Here is a 17,939-nt window from a genome sequence, read left to right on the forward strand (position 1 = left end):
TCTTTCTTGATAAGGATATTCCTAGGTATTTTCTGTTTGCTTTTTTGCACATAAAGATTCTAGTTTATCAGAATGCTTTATGTCTTATGTAGCTTTAACTGCTATTTTAATTTAATAGTTTTCCGCCATGTAAACTTGCGCCCACCTAGGATAGAGCAAGACCTCATTCTGCACCCTTGTGCCCTGGGTTTTTCTGATGCACGTATAGTGTCACATGTAGGCTCTTCAGTAACTTGTAGAGTTCTGAATTATTTTCTCATTCCATTTAGTAAACTTGCCCATTTTATTCTCTGCCCCTTCAAGTTTTCCTCTTCCACATTACAAAGTAGAATGTTACTCCCCTCATTTCATAAGGAATCTCAGGCTTGCATAATTGTTCACTTTTTTCTTTGTTTTGTTCTGTGTAGTAGTAAAGACCAATTTAGTTATTTGAGTAGCTGAGTCTGTGAGAAATATTTTTTTTATTTTTAAACATTTCTCTTTCTCCTGTCAGGACTGCTTGTCTCATCTATTTATTTTCTGCTTTTGGAAAAGAAAAAGTTCCTGGTTCAGTAGTAAAGGAAATTTTCCCCCATCTCTCTCTTCGTCTGATTTAGGGAAGAAAACTGAAGGAAGTGATACATGACAATTTAGCCTAAATGTTTTTTTAAAGATGCACATACACACGCACACAACACATAAACACACACACACACACACACACACATATACACACACACTGCCATTGTCTGGAACATCTTGAGAAATCCATTTGGGATTATTTCCTGACCACCTTAGTGCCATACAGGACAGCATGTCTCAGGACTCAGCCCTGTTTCTAACTCCAAATTCTCTTGCTAGCTTGATTTCGTTGACATTTCTCTTCAGTCTTGGTTGTATTTCTTATGACCATCTCTCAGGAGTTGCCACCCTTAGTGAGTATTTCAAAAGAATGTGCTGCAGTAACTCCCAGGCACCAAACAAAACAACAAGAAAACCCCACCTTTTTCCCCCCATCCCAATACAGGGAGATTTTAGTGATGTCAGAATTTTTCTATGTTAGCCAAGTTTCTGCTAGTGAAATTGCCTCTTTAGGTTAAGTGAAAACCAGAAAACAGAAATGTGAAGAGGCTTTCTCACACAAATTCAAAACATCTGCCTCAGTGGAAAGGGAATCATGAACCCTGAATGCTGGCAGCAGGGGATGCTTAGGTTCTGGTGCGGAGCTCGATGAGGGGCGGGTTCCAGGCAGCAGTGAAGTGCTTATTGCTGTCAAGTGTCTCCAGGGCCCTCGCCCTGAGAAGGGTCCTCACTTCACTCAGCACGGGGTGACCAGACCTGCAGTGCGACAGGCAGGCCCCATTCCAGGCACCTCGACAGACCCTGGGACACAATAGAAGAGCAGTCTCAGGGACAGAGCCCTCAAGTGGCTTCTGCTGAAGTAATGGATTTCACCACCCAATATTAGAATTTGTCTTAAACCAAATTACAATTTAGATTTGATCGAAACAGAGCTTTGTGGATGCATAAAGGGTTCTCTGCTGAGCCCAGTGAGCCCAGGAGCTGGGGAAGGGCTTCTGTTGTCCTTTGTTGTGGTTGCTGTTTGGGTCTCTTGGTTGCTTTGTCCATCTTTGTCCTGTTAGTTGTCTCTATATTCCTTTGATGTCTTTGTAGAGAATTTTCTTGACCCATACACACTGCCTCAAAAGCTAGATGTTTGAGAGTATCACGTACAGCCGAAGGCCCTTGGACAACACGGGTTTGAACTGCATGGATCTGTTTGCATGTGGATTTTTTTCAGTAGTAAGTACCACAATACTCCGTGATCCGCAGTTGGCCGAATCGGTGGAGGCAAAACCTTGGGTACCGAGGGCTGACTGTAAGTTATACACAGATTTTTAACTTCATGGAGGGTCAGCCCCCTAACCCCTGTTGTTCAAGGGTCAGCTGTACTTCAGGAAGACTTAGATCTAGAAGTAGCTACAAGATGAAATAATCAGGCTTCAAACACTGGCACTCAGAGGATGAGGTGTGGTTACGGAGTTCATTTAAGTATTGTTTTCTCTGTTTATTTCTGGAGAAAGAAGCATGGAGATGTGTTTAAAGAGAAGGTATGCCAGCTGTTTGTCATGGGACACCTAGAAAAGACAGCTGCAGTGAGGTTACCATTTGGGAAGGAGTGAGGAGGAACGTCCTGGGCAGGGGAGAAGGTGTGCAGAGCTCTAGCTGAATTGGGTGGGGTGTGTTGCACGTGCAGAGAGCTAGTGGTGATGGGAAGCCCACTCTGAAGGGCTGGAGGAAGTGTCTTCCCCAGCAGTCCTAACGGGGGCCTGAGGGAGGGACACGGGGCGTCGAGTTGGGAGTTGATCTGCGACACTGCTGTTGAACTCAGGACGGTGCTTCAGGTCAGACTTGCTGAACTGGAAGATTTAATGCCAAGTAGGGTCTATGGTGTTCTACTAGTAAGAGGAAAGAAAGATATTAAAACAACTTTAAAAACCAGTTTATAGGTGTTTATTAAATAATCAAGCTTCTAGTTGTTATCTGAATGTAAGATTCTTATGTGAATTTTTTGGAAAACAGATAAATAGTAGTTGGCTAGCTCTGGTGTAAAAAATCATTCTCTTTTACTGAAATGTCAGCTAAGAATAACCTCTTATTCTTCTATTTAAAACAAGTCTCTCTATACTGTTTCTTTCATGAACCCTCCCAGATGTGTTTGTGACATTTCTGAGGCTCAGCAGAATGGGATCGAGATACAAAGACTGCAGCTTCCAAATGATTGAATCTTTGCTTCCGGCCCTCATCACTGACTGACAGAGGAGCTTACTTAGTCTCTCTTTCCTGTTTTAGTTTCTGTTGATACTCATTTCTCCTTTTCATCTTAATCCCTTTGATTGATCTCACTATTTTTATGTTTATAGGCAGAGGAGAAACAGGCTTGTCAAAAAACAAACAACAAAAAGCATAGCTTAAGTGTTCCTTGACGATGGGTCGGGGGCAAGAGCATGGGCGCCTGCCTTTCCCTTCTCGGAGGCGCAGGTTCTGCTCTGTCGTTAGACTTTAGTAAGTTGGAAATGCTGGTCGGTGTGAGATTCTGCAGCATTACTGACAATGGCAGTGCCTGGACTAAGGTGACTTCAGCTTCTTCTGGATGACTCCTTCTTGCCTTTTTGACCTTAGGACCTTCTATCGTTTCGAGGCCGTGTGGGACAGCTCCCTCCATAACTCCCTCCTTCTGAACCGAGTGACACCCTATGGAGAGAAGATCTACATGACCTTGTCGGCCTACCTGGAGGTGAGAAGACCCACAGCTTGAGTTGCCGTGAACAGCCAGCCCTGAACGGTGGGAAAGTTACAACAGGAAATGGGGAGGAAAGATTTGACTGATTTTGCCTTCCTTTCCCCCTGCACATCCTGAAGTTATTTATTTTATTATACTTTGCTACCTGTTCTGGTTATATTAAATTCTGTTCCTAGTCTCTAGTTAATCAAAAAGTCACATAACTTTTATTACAGCTTCAGCTTTAGCAGCCCAATTCCCATTCTTCAAAGAATGTATGATTTTAAGAATACCACCTCTTGTCTTTGTAGTTGTGGGCCGAGCCTAGTGGTGGTTAACGGCGCAGACCCTGGAACTAGCCTATCTGAGTTCAAGTCACTGTGCTGCCACTTACTGCCTTCCTGTCCTTGGACAAGTGACTTCATCTCTCTGTGCCTCAATTTCCTTGCCTTTCAAACAGGGGTAATAATCATAGCATTTATCTCAGAAAGTTGTTGAGAGGTCACAGAAAAGGATTTAGAACAAACAGTGCTTGGCATATAACAAGTAATAAACATTAGCCGTTATTACAGAAAAAAAACTTTGAAAAAAATAAATGCATCTGCAAGCAACACCACCTGACCTTGCACGTATTATCTTCTGATTTGCTGTTGAAATCATCGGTAGAGCTGAAATCCTCCACCCCCCACATCTGGGAGCAGCTTTCCAGATACGGTAGTGCCCAGACTGTGGTCACAGATGCTCTGTCTGTGTTTAATCGGAGCCCACTCCTGTTTGCTTTCAGCTGGATCATTGTATCCAGCCAGCTGTCATCACCAAGGACGTGTGCATGGTCTTCTATTCCCGGGATGCCAAGATCTCACCGCCACGCTCACTGCGCAGCCTCTTTGGCAGTGGCTATTCGAAGTCACCAGACTCGTAAGTTTTTGAGACAAGTTTAGCTTCCAGTTGGTGTACCCTGTACAGAATCAGCAGTCTTCTAGCTGCTGTTTTCAGGGTTAGTTCACAACCTATAAACCGGAGTGCAGTGACTTGAATGTTGGCATTTAATAAAATATTGATAAATAGATGAGTTAATGAGGGAAGGAAGGAATGTTCCATTGTGAACACTTCTCAAAAAATTTTGTAGGGACTAAATGTTCTTTTTAAATGTCATTATTATTATTTCTAACAGCTTACCATACCATTGGGATTTTTTTCTTTTTAAGATTTATTCATGTTTAAGATATATGAATATACATGAAGAATAACACAGTGACTACCTGTGCATCACTACCTGGCTTAAAAATTAAGTATTACTAATACTGTAGAAGATTCAGTCCCTTTCTTAACCACACCCCCCAGAAACTGATGTTTATCATTTCATTCTAGTCAGACCTTTCCCCCCTCATCTTTTCTTTCTTGTGGTAAGAAAAGGCAAAATTTTAATCTTCACATTTGTATTATTAATCTTCTAGTTTATCATTCAGTTTTATTCTTAAGTTCAGAACAGGAAAAGAACAGTGACTGATAAGAAATGTCTGTAATTATATTTGAGGGTGGATTGCAGTCCCAGCGGAGGAGACAGCGTTTTAAGCAGAGAGAATTGAGATTTTCCTGGTTTTGTGCTACATGAAATTAAGCAGTTGTTTATTTGTTTTAATTCAAATAGCAATCGAGTCACTGGAATTTATGAACTCAGTTTATGCAAGATGGCAGACACAGGTAGTCCAGGTAAGCTCTATGGATCAGGAAGGTGATTGTTACCTTTGCATTTGACTGGAGTACATTATATCAAAAATCTACCCCACCCCTGTAGGATAGATATACATTTTTGAGAAGGCAGTTATATTTTACAAGCCACTTTGGTGGTGGTGGTAGGAGTTTCCTTTTTCTGAGTTGCAGCACTGTTTGGTTTATGACATGCGATACAGTTATAAAAGCTGTATGGGACAAAATGTTGCTGGGCTGTGGAATACTATAACAAATTCAAGTGTATTAGAGTGAATTTGGCTTGGAAAACTTCAGAACCATTTCCCTCTCCACCTGAACCCCAAAGATAACTTGACAGTATAACCTTACAGGTGCTGTCAACCTAGAATTTGAACTTCCTATGCTCTAGAAAGACAAATTATTAAGTTGAACTTGTTCTGTGTCCTTTTTAATGTCTCTTGAACTGCTGTAGTTCCTCCAGTTTGGTGGCCTTCAACAGCACTCTATGTTTCCACGTTTGTATACTGGAATGTGGACACAAGTCAGGGTTTTTAAAAACATTTAATGTAAATTTGAGTCGGCTTAGAGAACATATGTGGAAAAGAGGCCAAGGCCCACAGGTAAGATTGAGATAAAAAAAGACGACTTTGAGTATGAATCCAAGTCCCAATAGCAGCTAATTAGTGTCTAGATAGTTCCTTCAGAAATGTTTTAATTAACATAAATTCATGTCTCTTGTATGTGAAACCAGCATAATATTTTTAAAAATTAATGAGAAATAATGGAGGCTAAACCAGTCTGTCATCTACCATCTTAACTGAGCCACCAAATAGGAGGTAGCTCACATTTTTCCCACTTTTTTCCCATGAGTGTATTTTTATATATTTAGAACAATAGCATACAGGTTATTTAACCTCTGTATTTTCACTTAACATAATAACTAGCATTTTCTCAAGAGGCATTACCAGCTTCATAATTATTAAAGAATATAAAACTCAGTTTTTAAAAGAAGTTTAGAGAGTTGCTTTGGGGCAAAAGGGATACATTTTTATTAATAATCAAAATCCCATGTATCTTGAGACTAAACTGTCTCAGTGTGCCCTATATTGTGAATTATTAATTCATTTTGAGCTAAAATTGGAATTGGATTTTTTTCTGGAAAAAATAGTTGTTTCCTCTTATCTTAGGCATGCAGAGGAGGAGAAGGAAAATTTTGGATACATCAGTGGCGTATGTGCGGGGAGAAGAGAATTTAGCAGGCTGGCGGCCTCGTGGAGACAGCCTCATCCTTGAGCACCAGTGGGACTTGGAGAAGCTGGAGCTCCTGCACGAGGTACCCCGGGGCACGGGGTGCGCAGGTGAACTCTCGGGCAAGATTCCCTCAGCATCATCAGTCTTACACTCACTTCCTGTCTGTGATCCTGGCTTTGCAGTTTTCGATCATGATGGAGGCATAATATTTTGCTTATTAAGATCTTGATGAGCTTTGTGTTTGCTGAGGCTGTAGTGTTGATCTTCTTAGGTGGAGAAAACCCGCCACTTCCTGCTGCTCCGTGAGAGACTTGGTGACAGCATCCCCACATCCCTGAGCGACTCGTTGTCCCCCAGCCTCAGCAGTGGGACCCTCAGCACCTCCACCAGCATCTCCTCTCAGATCTCAACCACCACCTTGGAAAGTGCCGTCACACCCAGTGAGAGCAGTGGCTACGACTCCACAGACATTGAAAGCCTGGTGGATCGAGAGAAAGAGCTGGCTACCAAGGTGTGGCTCCCTGCCTCTGCTGAGCATTTCCCCCCGTGAGGCTCTGTGAGCTGGCGTTTCTGTTTTTTCACTTGCATTTTCATCTTTCTTTGAGGGCCTCTGTTTCAAGGCCTGTGCTCACACTGTGAATATAGAAATAAATGAGACTTAACTTCTACCCTTAATAAGTTGACAGGCGAGGGGGTGACAAGCTTACAAGAGAGGTTTGGTTGAGAATGCTGTGGGAGCCGGAGGAGAGGCCTGCCCAGGAGGGCACTCGTGGACTGACCTTGGAAGGATGCGCAGGAGGGAGCCAGCGGCGTCCTGCACGATCATTGTGAGGGAATCCGTGCAGGAGAGGGACAGGAGATGGAGTTGGAGAGATAGGGCAGGGCCAGATCACGAAGAGTCTATGTGCTGGACTAAAGCGTCCAGAATATCCTGGGAGTGACTTGGAAATGTTTCAAACAGGTATTTGTTTTAGAAAGGTTTCTCTGGCAGCAGTAAAGAGGATGGATTTGTGGTGAAGAGACAGGCTAGAGGCAGAAAGAATTCTTTATTTCAGTAATCCAGATGAGAAACGGTGAAGTTTTTAACTATGGCGGGGGTGTGTGGGATGAAGAGGAATCACGGGAGAGACACTTGGAAGGTAGAATCCGCATTCCTTGTTGCCTGGATAACAGCAGGAGAGGGCAGAGAGGTTGTTGAGGATGACCACCAGGCATGTGGGTCTGAGCAACTGGCTGACAATGGAATACAGAAATAAGAGGGATTTTGTGTTCTTTTCAATAATCAAATGGTCGTCTAGTTGATTTGGGAACGTATGTCCATCCAGAAACCTCCATGCCTTTTAGTACCAGGGCAAATGGAGAATGAAAGGGATGCCGTTGCATTCTTAAGCACTTGAAACTGTGGTGTTTACGGTAATTCACTTTTGTAGTCAATGGCTTTTTATCCACTCATTTTATCATCTTTGTTAGGCATGTACCAGGCCTCTCTTGCTATGTACTCAGTTAATTTCTAGAGCTATTTGAGCAGCACCTGAGCTCCACTGTGAGTCTTAGGCATGTTATTTTCCCTTCCTGCTTTAATCCCGGGCTTTGTTTAACCATTGAAACTTACTCTTCCCTCTCTCTTCCCTAGTGCCTGCAACTTCTCACCCACACTTTCAACCGAGAATTCAGCCAGGTGCACGGCAGCATCAGTGACTGCAAGGTGAGCAGCTCTCATTTCCTGTGCTCAGGTTTTGCTGCTTTTAGGTGGCTTGAGATGGGCATAGCATCATATGTGAGGCTGTATGACATATCTGCTCTGTCGTTTATTTAATTTTTCAGTTAGAACACTGACTTCTGAAGACAAAAGTATTCTTCTGTGTCTCTTAGAGTAATTATGAGATGGGAAACATTTGGGCTTTTCCCTGAGTCCCTTGGAGAAGAGTATTCTGCAGGGGGTGATATATTATTATATGGCAAAAGGCACAAGAAGTCCTGAGGTTCTTGGTGGCATGAAATTTTGTTGCCTTCGACAAAGAGTGAGGTGAACACTTTAAAGAATTTCTGCATCATTCACTCTGTTCTGGTCATCTTCACCTTTTTTGCTATTCCCTAGACACTCCAAGCTTTCCGCCTTGAGGTTGTGTACGGTGGCTATGCATTTACCCAGTATAACCTTCCAGATAGTCCCATGATTCGCTTCTTTATTTCAGTTTTCTGCTCAGATGTTGCCTCCTTGGAGCGGATTTCCTTAACCACCCTATGTAAAGCCAGCAGCCCTCTGAAACCTTTTTTTTTTTTTTTTTTTACATCTTTATTGGAATATAATTGCTTTACAATGGTGTGTTAGTTTCTGCTTTATAACAAAGTGAATCAGTTATACATGTGTTCCCATATCTCTTCCCTCTTGCATCTCCCTCCCTCCCACCCTCTCTGAAACCTTTTAACCTGCTTCTCTGCTTCACTTTTTGCTGTAGCACTGATCCCTGCCTGACACTTCTTAAAGTGTTTGTTGATTGGTTTATTATCTGCCTTCTCCACTTAAAGTGTAAGCTCCAGGAGGGCAGGGCCTCGGCCATATTCTTAGAACAGTGTCTGTTGTTCTTGGTTCTTGGCACATATAGGTAGGGTCATTTAGTTAATACAGAAGGCTGTAGCAATATAAAATATAAACATTTTATAAATATAAAAAGCTAGCCTTGCCTCTTTTATAAATGTCTTTTTTTTTTTTTTGCGATATGCGGGCCTCGCACTGTTGTGGCCTCTCCCGTTGCGGAGCACAGGCTCCGGACGTGCAGGCTCAGCAGCCATGGCTCACGGGCCCAGCCGCTCCGCGGCATGTGGGATCTTCCCGGACTGGGGCACGAACCCGTGTCCCCTGCATCGGCAGGTGGACTCTCAAAACACTGTGCCACCAGGGAAGCCCTTTTATAAATGTCTTGATTCCTCTTCTGACACTTTGGCCAAAAATTTTCGTAAGAATTGTTTTCTTGAATGACCTGAAACAGAAGAGGATTTATGAACGTGAGGTCACTGGCTGTCAAAGCTTCTTACTGCAGAGGTGGTTTTGTTCATCTGAATCTCACTTGCTGTGTTCTGTTTTCTTCCAGTTGTCTGATATCTCTCCAGTCGGACGGGATCCCTCTGTGTCCAGTTTTAGCAGTGCTACCCTCACTCCCTCCTCCACCTGCCCCTCTCTGATAGATGCTAGGAGCAACTCTTTGGATCAGAAGTAAGTACCCAGATTTCACTGACAAAAGCTAATTTAAGAACCAAGGGAAATGCCAACCTTCCGCTAGCTCAGTGGTTCTCAACCGAGGGCAGCAGCGTCCCCCTAGGCAGCCTTGGGAAACACGTGGGAGCCTTTTCTGGATGTCACAGTGACTGGGAGGATGCTGCTGACATCTCTTAACGTCATACGTTTTACTGACTTTCTGCATCAAGTCACTGACTCCTCTTCTTCATCCGCTTTTGCGTGATGTGTTCTTGTATTCGCACCCCTGATTGTCTCCTCAGTGAGATCAGACACAGGAAGCCCCATCCTGGGAAAAATATTTTGAAACTACTTTGGAAAAAATATTTTAATGACACAAGAAAACATATAGGTAAGAAGAATAGAGATGAAGTCCATGAGTAATTCCATGAACTCATCATTAGAATCACTGCTGTGCAGTGCGCCATCAGGCTCCTTCGCCCTGTCTCCATTCATTATGCTCACCTGTCACAACCCACCTGGTTATCATCCAGCTGTCTATCTTCCTGTATCAACACTGAGGCAGTGGGCTGGAGAAAATAACACAACGAGGTAATTTAATTGAATCTGGGATGCCATCAACTCTAAGACATTATTTTTATATGCCACTAAAAGAAAAAGCAGTGCCAACTAAAATGTGACATGCCATCAATTACAAGATGCATCCCAATTCGAGAAATGGTAAAGTTTGAGAAAAATGGGCTTTTTGGAATTGGTGAAGTGCAGTTAATTAGACTAAGCTGCTCTACAAAGATAACAGTACAGAGCGCGGGGATCCTCTGGCTCACGTCGGTTCCGAGCTGGTCCTGGTTGGTGGAGCAGCTCTGCTCCAGACAGCCGTTCAGGGGCCCAGCTTCTTCCCATGTGTCTGCTCGCTCTGCCAGCCCCTCAGGCAGTGGTCCTCAGACTTCAGTGGCATCAGCATCACCTGGGAGGCTTGTTAAAGCCCAGGTGGCTGAACCCCATTCAGAGTTCCTAATTCTGCATGCCTGAGTTGGAGCCTGAGAATTTGAATTTCTAACAAGTTTTCAGGTGAAGTTGATACCGCTGATCAGGGACCTCACTTTGAGAACCGCTGCCCTAGGTGGTGCCCTAGGTGTGGCCTTGAGACTAAATAGAAACATATAAAGGAATGGAGTTCATATTCAATACCCTTCTGTTTAGAGGGCGTCAGGGTAGGAAGAGAGACTGAGTGACTTGGTGCTCATCAGTGATGAGTTTCCTTCATAACCACAGAAGGATGTGACACCAGGTGAATCTGGGGTTACGTGTCGGACGCCAGCTTCGTCGTCTTAGCCAAGCTCTCTGGAACTGATGTTTGCAAGGTCCCTGGTGTTCGGGGAGAGGCACTGTTCCTCCTGGTGAGATGGCTGTGTGTTGACCTTACTGAAGCACCTGTTACCCCTTTCTTCCTAACCTCTCTCTTTTCAAGGACCCCAGAAGCCAATTCCCGGGCCTCTAGTCCCTGCCTGGAATTTGAACAGTTTCAGATTGTCCCAACTGTGGAAACGCCCTATTTGGCCCGAGCAGGAAAAAATGAATTTCTCAATCTTGTTCCAGATATTGAAGAAATTAGACCAGGGTGAGTACTATACTGAACAGGGATGCCAGGTATTAAAAGACAAATTAGGGCTTCCCTGGTGGTGCAGTGGTTGAGAGTCCGCCTGCCAATGCAGGGGACACGGGTTCGTGCCCTGGTCCGGGAAGATCCCACATGTCGCAGAGCGGCTGGGCCCGTGAGCCATGGCCGCTGAGCCTGCGCGTCTGGAGCCTGTGCTCCGCAACGGGAGAGGCCACAGCAGTGAGAGGCCCGCGTACTGCAAAAAAAAAAAAAAAAAAAAAAAGACAAATTAGCAGGAATTTACTTTTAGCTCTTCTACATGAGGTCTGCGTTACAGTCTAATGCAAATGGAATCAGGGTGAAAGAGTGCTGGGCTGGGTTTCCGCTCCAGGTGTATCACCGCCACCCGGCACAGCATGTGGTAGTGGTGCTTTGTGCTCTTTTGCTGCATTTCTTCGGCAGATAAGATTGTAGACCAAGTAGATCATTTGCCTGTTTCGTTCAGCCTGGGGACTTGGACTAGGTCTGTTTTGATGGCCCTTGGCTCATGATCACTTTATTTTTGTGAGAAACTAACCTCTCGTGTACTGTCCTTTTCAGCTCAGTGGTCTCTAAGAAAGGATATCTGCATTTCAAGGAGCCACTTTCCAGCAACTGGGCTAAACATTTTGTCGTGGTCCGTCGCCCCTATGTCTTCATCTACAACAGTGACAAAGACCCGGTGGAGCGTGGCCTCATTAACTTGTCCACAGCGCAGGTGGAATACAGCGAGGACCAGCAGGCCATGGTGAAGGTCAGTCCTGCCCTCTCTTGCTTTTCATTGCCACGCACAGCCTTCCCTGTTGAGTTCTGAACTCCCTCGTGTGGTGTGGAATCTCTCTTTTGTATTTGGTGTCTCTGAACCTTCAGTGTGAAGGGCCGTGTGCCCTCTGAATATGGCTGGTGGTCCCCACTGTTCAGTATCCATAGTAACTTTCTCATCTTCCTGTGTCTCTTTTAGACACCGAACACCTTTGCTGTATGCACAAAGCACCGTGGGGTCCTTTTGCAGGCTCTCAATGACAAGGACATGAACGACTGGTTATATGCCTTTAACCCACTCCTTGCTGGCACAATACGGTAAGAAGTTGTTCCTGTGTTTGCTTCCTCTCCTTGGTTTTTGGTTCCAGGGACGTCAACATAAACAGAAAAGGAAGTCTTGTTGCAAACAAGTTTAAAATAGAGGAAGGACAGGAGTGTAAGTGTGGTTGTAAGGTGACGATGAGGCCTCAGCTTCTCATAAGGTGGCATCTGGTGTCCCGAACGGCTAAGGAGACTCTGGTCACATTTGTACCCAGTTAATCTCCTGCTTTGACTTTTTATTCTTAAGGGGTCTACAGCTGGGGTCTGTGGGACTGAGTAAAGGGAAGATTGTGAGAACCTTAACGGTCTCCCAATGTTCAGCCGTATGATCTGGCCTCAGATCCTGTGCGGGGCTTGCGTCCCAGGGTCCCCAGAGTGAGGAGGACCACTGGCCGGCCTGTTTGTTCAGGGGCTTAGAGACCCGGGCCTGCAGTGCAGGATGGGAGGACGTGCAAGGAGGGGAGCACAGAGGAGGAATACCTGCGAGGGCGAGAGCCCCGGATCCAGTTTTCCAGTCCCGCCGTCTGTCTGATCCTCTGATCCCTTTTTTGCCCACAGGTCAAAACTCTCCCGCAGATGCCCAAGCCAGCCGAAGTACTAGGTGACTGCCGAGCGCCCTCACTCGCCTTCCAAGAGATAAAGAAAGTGTTACCTCTCATTCCTCTTTGTGATTTCTTGATGGTTGTTCTTGTGTGTGATCCTGTGGCTTAAGTGCTTGTCCCTCCTTGTCCAGCACTTTTTCTATCGCTCCTGGTCCTCATCCCCATTGCTCTGTACTCTTTTCTTTTTTCCTGTGCTGAGAATCTTGTTAGAAGCATGTGGCCTAACAAAAGGGGGGGAAAAAACGAACAAAAAAACAAAAACCCAGAGGGGATCCAGTGAATCTCCCAATTATTTTTTGGTGTATTTTGGCTTCCTTTTGTGTGATAGGTCCCCATATGACCACCTCTGATGTCTGTACTGCTGTCTTTGGATATCTCTGTCTGTTGTTCAAGACAACATAATACTTTTTTCTTTTCGTTGTGATATAATTTTAATTTTTCTTATAATTTTAATTTTTCTTGTGGCTTAGAGACTAAAGGAAGAGACATCTGGTCTTTTATAGAACCTGAGAGGAAGAAACTTACCTTTTCCCCTTCTGTCTCTTTTTCCCATGACTAATCCTTACATTTTCCATTCAGGAAAAGGGTTGAAGTGAGCTTAAAAATGGGATGGGTGTATTCTCCGAAATTGGGGCTTATTTAGAACATAGTTATGTAATTTTCATTTAGTGGAAGAGACTTTTCAGCAGGTTTGGGACAGTGGCTGCTGTTGACCTTATAAGAAGGCAAGAGCCAGGGCTGTTATTGCTGATGGATTTCAAAGGACCGTGGGACTTGGGCCGTGACAGTGGGGGTCGGTAGGATGCTTGTATTCCCTCACAGCAGGGCTCCTGTGAGCTGTTTGTCTCCACTGGGAGGGAGCCTCTTCTCTCGGAGTCTCAGTTCTGTTCTTGGCGGTAGTAATGACAGTGGCACAGTGTGGAGTTAGCGCCATGGTGTCATGTACAAACGTCCCACAAGGAGGGAGTGTCTCACCATCTGGCGATGAACTTGACGGTCTTTGTCAGCATTACGATTATGATAATGCCGGGTAGTGTTGTAGCTCCCTTCGATCAAAGAACTCTAGCTCTTAAGTGTAAACTTGGACGTGTCCCTCTGAATCCAGTGGTCATTTTCGGTGATCCTTGTCAAACTGAAAACACTTTCAATGATGCTTGTCTCCCTATGCTCATAGATAAGTGAACATGGCAGGCTTTGCTTTCTGGACCCCAGAATTATAACGGACTTCCTGCCACCACTAAGAGCAAAAGGACACCTGGGGGCAGAGAAGAGGGTCCACCTGAACCCTGGCCCCAGGCCTGGTCATTTGTCTCCTCCTTGGTTATCTCCATCGTGCGTGGAAATACTGCCAGAGGAGAAAGGAGGAAGGAGCTCACTGCCGGTAGCCTCCTTCTGTGACAGAACAGGATCGCCTGCTTCCAGAGGCCCTCGTGGAAGATGCTCTTTCTCTTTCAGCTGCAGTAAGTGTCACAGGAATGACATGGGAGAGAAGGCCTCCAGTTACTTCAGGTGCTTTGCCAGTTGACTTGGGGCTGCTCTGTACCATCCTTTACTGCCCTCGCTCACACCTCTGTCTGACCATCCATCCTTCAGGTGTTCGGGAAAGTATCTGCTTCCACTTTGTGGAGATCCTCCGCCGGGGGTCCTCCGCCGCGAGGGTGCTGACTCTCGGGTAGCAAAGGGGAAGGGCCCGTGCACTCAGCAGAATGGGTGCTGGGCAGGCTCGCCAGCACCCAGACCTTTGCCTCTGCCTTCCTGGAGGGGCTCATCTCCTGGCTTCGTTCATCATAATTGCTTTGCAAAGAGGAGGAAAGGGGAGTCACGGAGAGCTTAACAAAAGAAAGACTAGAAATCAAAGGCTATGACCTTACCTGAAAAATGATCAAGAAAAATTCTATGGTAGACTTCTTAACTTTCTTCCTCTCCTTAAAACATAGGTCACTAACTCTAATGTTACTTGTTTTCTAAGTGGTGCTTCAGACTTTAAAGTAGTTAGAGGTTTCTTGTCTAATGGACACAATGTGCCCTTCCAGTGTCCACTCAAATCCAGGGTCTGCCCGTGCTTAGAGACAGCTTCCTGGGCTGAAATTAAATCTAGTTTCAGGGAAACGAAGATGAGATTTGAAGGTTACTTTTCGAATTAAATCATGGATGCTGCTGCTGTTACAGAGTCTGATAGGAGGATCCGTGTCTGTGGCAAAAGGAGGCCGGGGGGAGCCGAGGGAGATAGAATCAAGTGATACAGTGAGATGACTCTTGTTTTTTATTCTAACTTAAACAAAACTGGCTTGGAAAGTCTTTGCTTTGGAATGTCAGATACTAGAAGAGGCCGAGGTGAGAAGGCCTTGTGAGGCAGCGGGGGCCTTGGCTGCGGCTCCCCGGTACACACAGCCCCCACTGGTGCCCCTTTCTCTAGGGGTCTGTTTTCAGGTTGGAGTTGGAGCAGTTTCAGGATTGATGTTCCCTTTCCAGGCAGGTCCATCCCCACTTTGAAGCTCTGAGAGAGAATTTATGGCAGGAATTATTTATGAGGCTTTCACGGAAGACAAAGTGTCAGGAAAGTTGAAAGAACTCAAACCTTTAAGGAAACCACCTTTTAAAGGTTGGTTGGTTGGTTTGTTTCCTTTTTTTTTTTTTTTCTTGAAGCACACCTTTAAACGAGCAAATAATAATAATAATAAAGCAAGAAAGAACACTTATACAAATTTAGGGGAAATGAGCGCTAGAGTAACCATCTCCTTCCCTCCCTCCCCCATCCTCCTTTCTCCTGCCAGAGCAAAAGACGGCCTCACAGCTTCCACCAGACCAGTGCTCACACCCTCCTGTCTCCGCGCCTGCCTGGGGGTCACTCAGCTCTCAGGCCTGGCTCTGCGGGGTCCGCCAGCCCACGCACACAGCCACGAGCGCAGGGAAGGGCTGCTTTTGGCAGCTGGGTGAGCACTTGGATTCCAATACGTTTTGATAATGTGAGGGAGGTCGAGGGAAATGATTTTTCCCAACTACGACTACTCATATTTTGGATGAGATTTTTCAGCTCTTGTAAGATGAAGGAATCAATTAAGCCATTGTGGAAGATCTTTTGGTACCTAAAGTAAAATGACTTCTCCTGGCACATATATCAAAGCAAAGACTTTGTTGTCTGCTGCTTGTTGTCTGATTTACAGGGATATTTAATTTTGTAAGGTATTTGTATATTTATACAGCTGTAATTAATTGCACATTGAACTGGAAAAGCAAGGATGACCTAGCGTGCAGCACCTGCTGGTACTTGGCATTCCCTCGTCTGGGTTCCACTAGGGTTCTCCTGGACAGTGTCAGGGCTTGTTCGTTTCTTGTTTGACTCGGATCCTTCATTTTACCTTTTGGTTCCCTTTTTAAAATGTGATTGTTAACCTGCTCTTTAAGAAGAAAGAGACTAATTTTGCTGCTGCTCTCAGAAGGTTTGCTGAATGTATTTAAATAAGACTCTAACTCGTGTGCACTGCAGCTGTCCACTGTGGCCAGTGATGATTCACCCAAGTGTGTGGCCAGACCATGACTGTGTAGCAGGAATGTATTGATTTGTGCTTCCTTAGTAAATGGAGATATCAGCTGAGAGATGATCTGCTGCTGTTGTGTTCCAAAAGGCCACTTATGAAACCTGCGTTCGAGCCCCATAAAATCTTAGGAAAGCCCCTAGTCATTTAAAGGAAGAAGTTAGAGTTGATACAAATTTCACATTAAAAACTCAGCCTAAAGGGCTTGTGCTCAGACGGAATGTGTGAGTTGAGGTTGGTCTCTTGCCAAACCCTGGCCGTCGTGTGTTGTTTTCATGTCTTCAAGTTAATTTTTTTCATGCTGCGTATTCTGGCATCAGTTCACCTGAGGAATCCATCAGCCTTCTCGTGAGTCGTCTTAGACTTTGTGGCTCTGAAGTACTTGTCCGGTGAGACTTCAAGTCCCTTGTTACCATCCTCATGCACAGAACCCATGAAGCATACATAAGTGGCCTTTTTGAACCAGGACTTCGCAAACTGATCTCTCCCCAGGGAAGGAGTTGAGCGCATTTAGCAACAATGTACATTATTAATTTCAGATTTCCATTTTCGTGTTTTATTATGTAAATATTATCTGATGTTCGGAGCCTGAGTATACAGAATGTAAATATAGTTCTTGTATTTGTACTAATTCTGGTTCTTTTGCTGTATAGCCTTAGATGTGCAATGCAGACATTATCTAACTGTGTATGGTAACCTTGCATCACGGAACTATTAGTGAACGAGGTAAAAATAATAAAGGTACAACCAGTGCATCAGAAGGCTCTTGATGTGCGTTTATTCCTACACCCTTTGAAAGGTATTTACACAAAGATTTTTCTTGATTTGCAAAGATATTACTCTTCTGGGACAGATGTCACCATGCTATGACCTACATGTTACTTTCTGATAATGCAAAACAGCAGTTATTATATAACCAATGTGATGCTGTTTCTTTGAAAGTACGTTCCTCCCGGTTAGAGAAGTGGCTATTTTAGGTGGAAGATTTTCCTTTTTTTTCTCCCAAAGCCTCTGTTTATATACCTACCAATGATTCTGTAGTGTTGTTGTAGGGTGGGTGATGGAGGGGTTGAAATTTTCACTGTGTCAGTTTAACAAGTTCCTGTTGTGAGCAGAGAATGAGCAGGGACCACTGTCCTGGGTATTTGGGGAGAAATGGAAGCAGGGAAGGGAAGCAGCATTCAGGCAAAAAGCAGCAATTCGTTCAGTGCGTATCCGAGGGCGCACCTGTCCCCGGCAATGGATTCTGATGATTCAGCAGCGAACAGAACAGGCCCTGTACCCGGGGCCCTCCCATTCCAATGAGGGAAGACACTCGTTATCCAAATTTAAAATGTTACAGAGCGAAGTAAAGCTTATTAATAAAATATTAGAAGGGACGGGAAGAAAGCGTCTTTTTAGATTGTGTGGTCAGGGAAGGCCTCTTTTGGGAGATGACATTTGAGTAGACTCCTGAATGAAAGAACGGGTAAGCCATGCAAATCCCTGGTCAAAGAGGTCTCCACGCGGAGTAAGTAGGTACCTGAGTCAGCAGTGTCCTCAGAAGATTCCAAAATAGCAAGGAGGCCGGCATGGAGTAAGGAGGTAGCCAGAGGCCAGGTGTTCTTCAGGGCTTAGATAACTAATTTCATCAGACGGAAACAGGAACCGAGGGCGGATTTTGAGGAGATAAAGTCCC

General features: G+C 44.8%; 1 protein-coding gene across 8 annotated transcripts in view; it reads left to right on the top strand.

Annotated features, from left to right (window-relative positions):
• The window catches only part of KIF1B (kinesin family member 1B), a 149,187-nt gene extending 132,177 nt beyond the window's left edge, over positions 1 to 17,010 (top strand). For all 8 annotated transcript variants that reach the window (XM_060088945.1, XM_060088944.1, XM_060088946.1 and 5 more), the window contains 11 exons: positions 3,163 to 3,277; positions 4,047 to 4,180; positions 4,914 to 4,975; positions 6,142 to 6,287; positions 6,477 to 6,716; positions 7,839 to 7,910; positions 9,298 to 9,419; positions 10,873 to 11,022; positions 11,602 to 11,794; positions 12,002 to 12,120; positions 12,682 to 17,010. In XM_060088945.1, coding sequence (XP_059944928.1) covers positions 3,163 to 3,277; positions 4,047 to 4,180; positions 4,914 to 4,975; positions 6,142 to 6,287; positions 6,477 to 6,716; positions 7,839 to 7,910; positions 9,298 to 9,419; positions 10,873 to 11,022; positions 11,602 to 11,794; positions 12,002 to 12,120; positions 12,682 to 12,724 — 1,396 coding nt within the window. In that variant the 3' untranslated portion in view covers positions 12,725 to 17,010. The remainder of the gene's footprint in view (positions 1 to 3,162; positions 3,278 to 4,046; positions 4,181 to 4,913; positions 4,976 to 6,141; positions 6,288 to 6,476; positions 6,717 to 7,838; positions 7,911 to 9,297; positions 9,420 to 10,872; positions 11,023 to 11,601; positions 11,795 to 12,001; positions 12,121 to 12,681) is intronic.
• The last annotated feature ends 929 nt before the right edge of the window (positions 17,011 to 17,939 follow it).

The sequence above is a fragment of the Mesoplodon densirostris genome, chromosome 2, assembly GCF_025265405.1.
Source record: "Mesoplodon densirostris isolate mMesDen1 chromosome 2, mMesDen1 primary haplotype, whole genome shotgun sequence".
In the NCBI taxonomy this organism is placed as follows: Eukaryota; Metazoa; Chordata; class Mammalia; order Artiodactyla; family Ziphiidae; genus Mesoplodon; species Mesoplodon densirostris.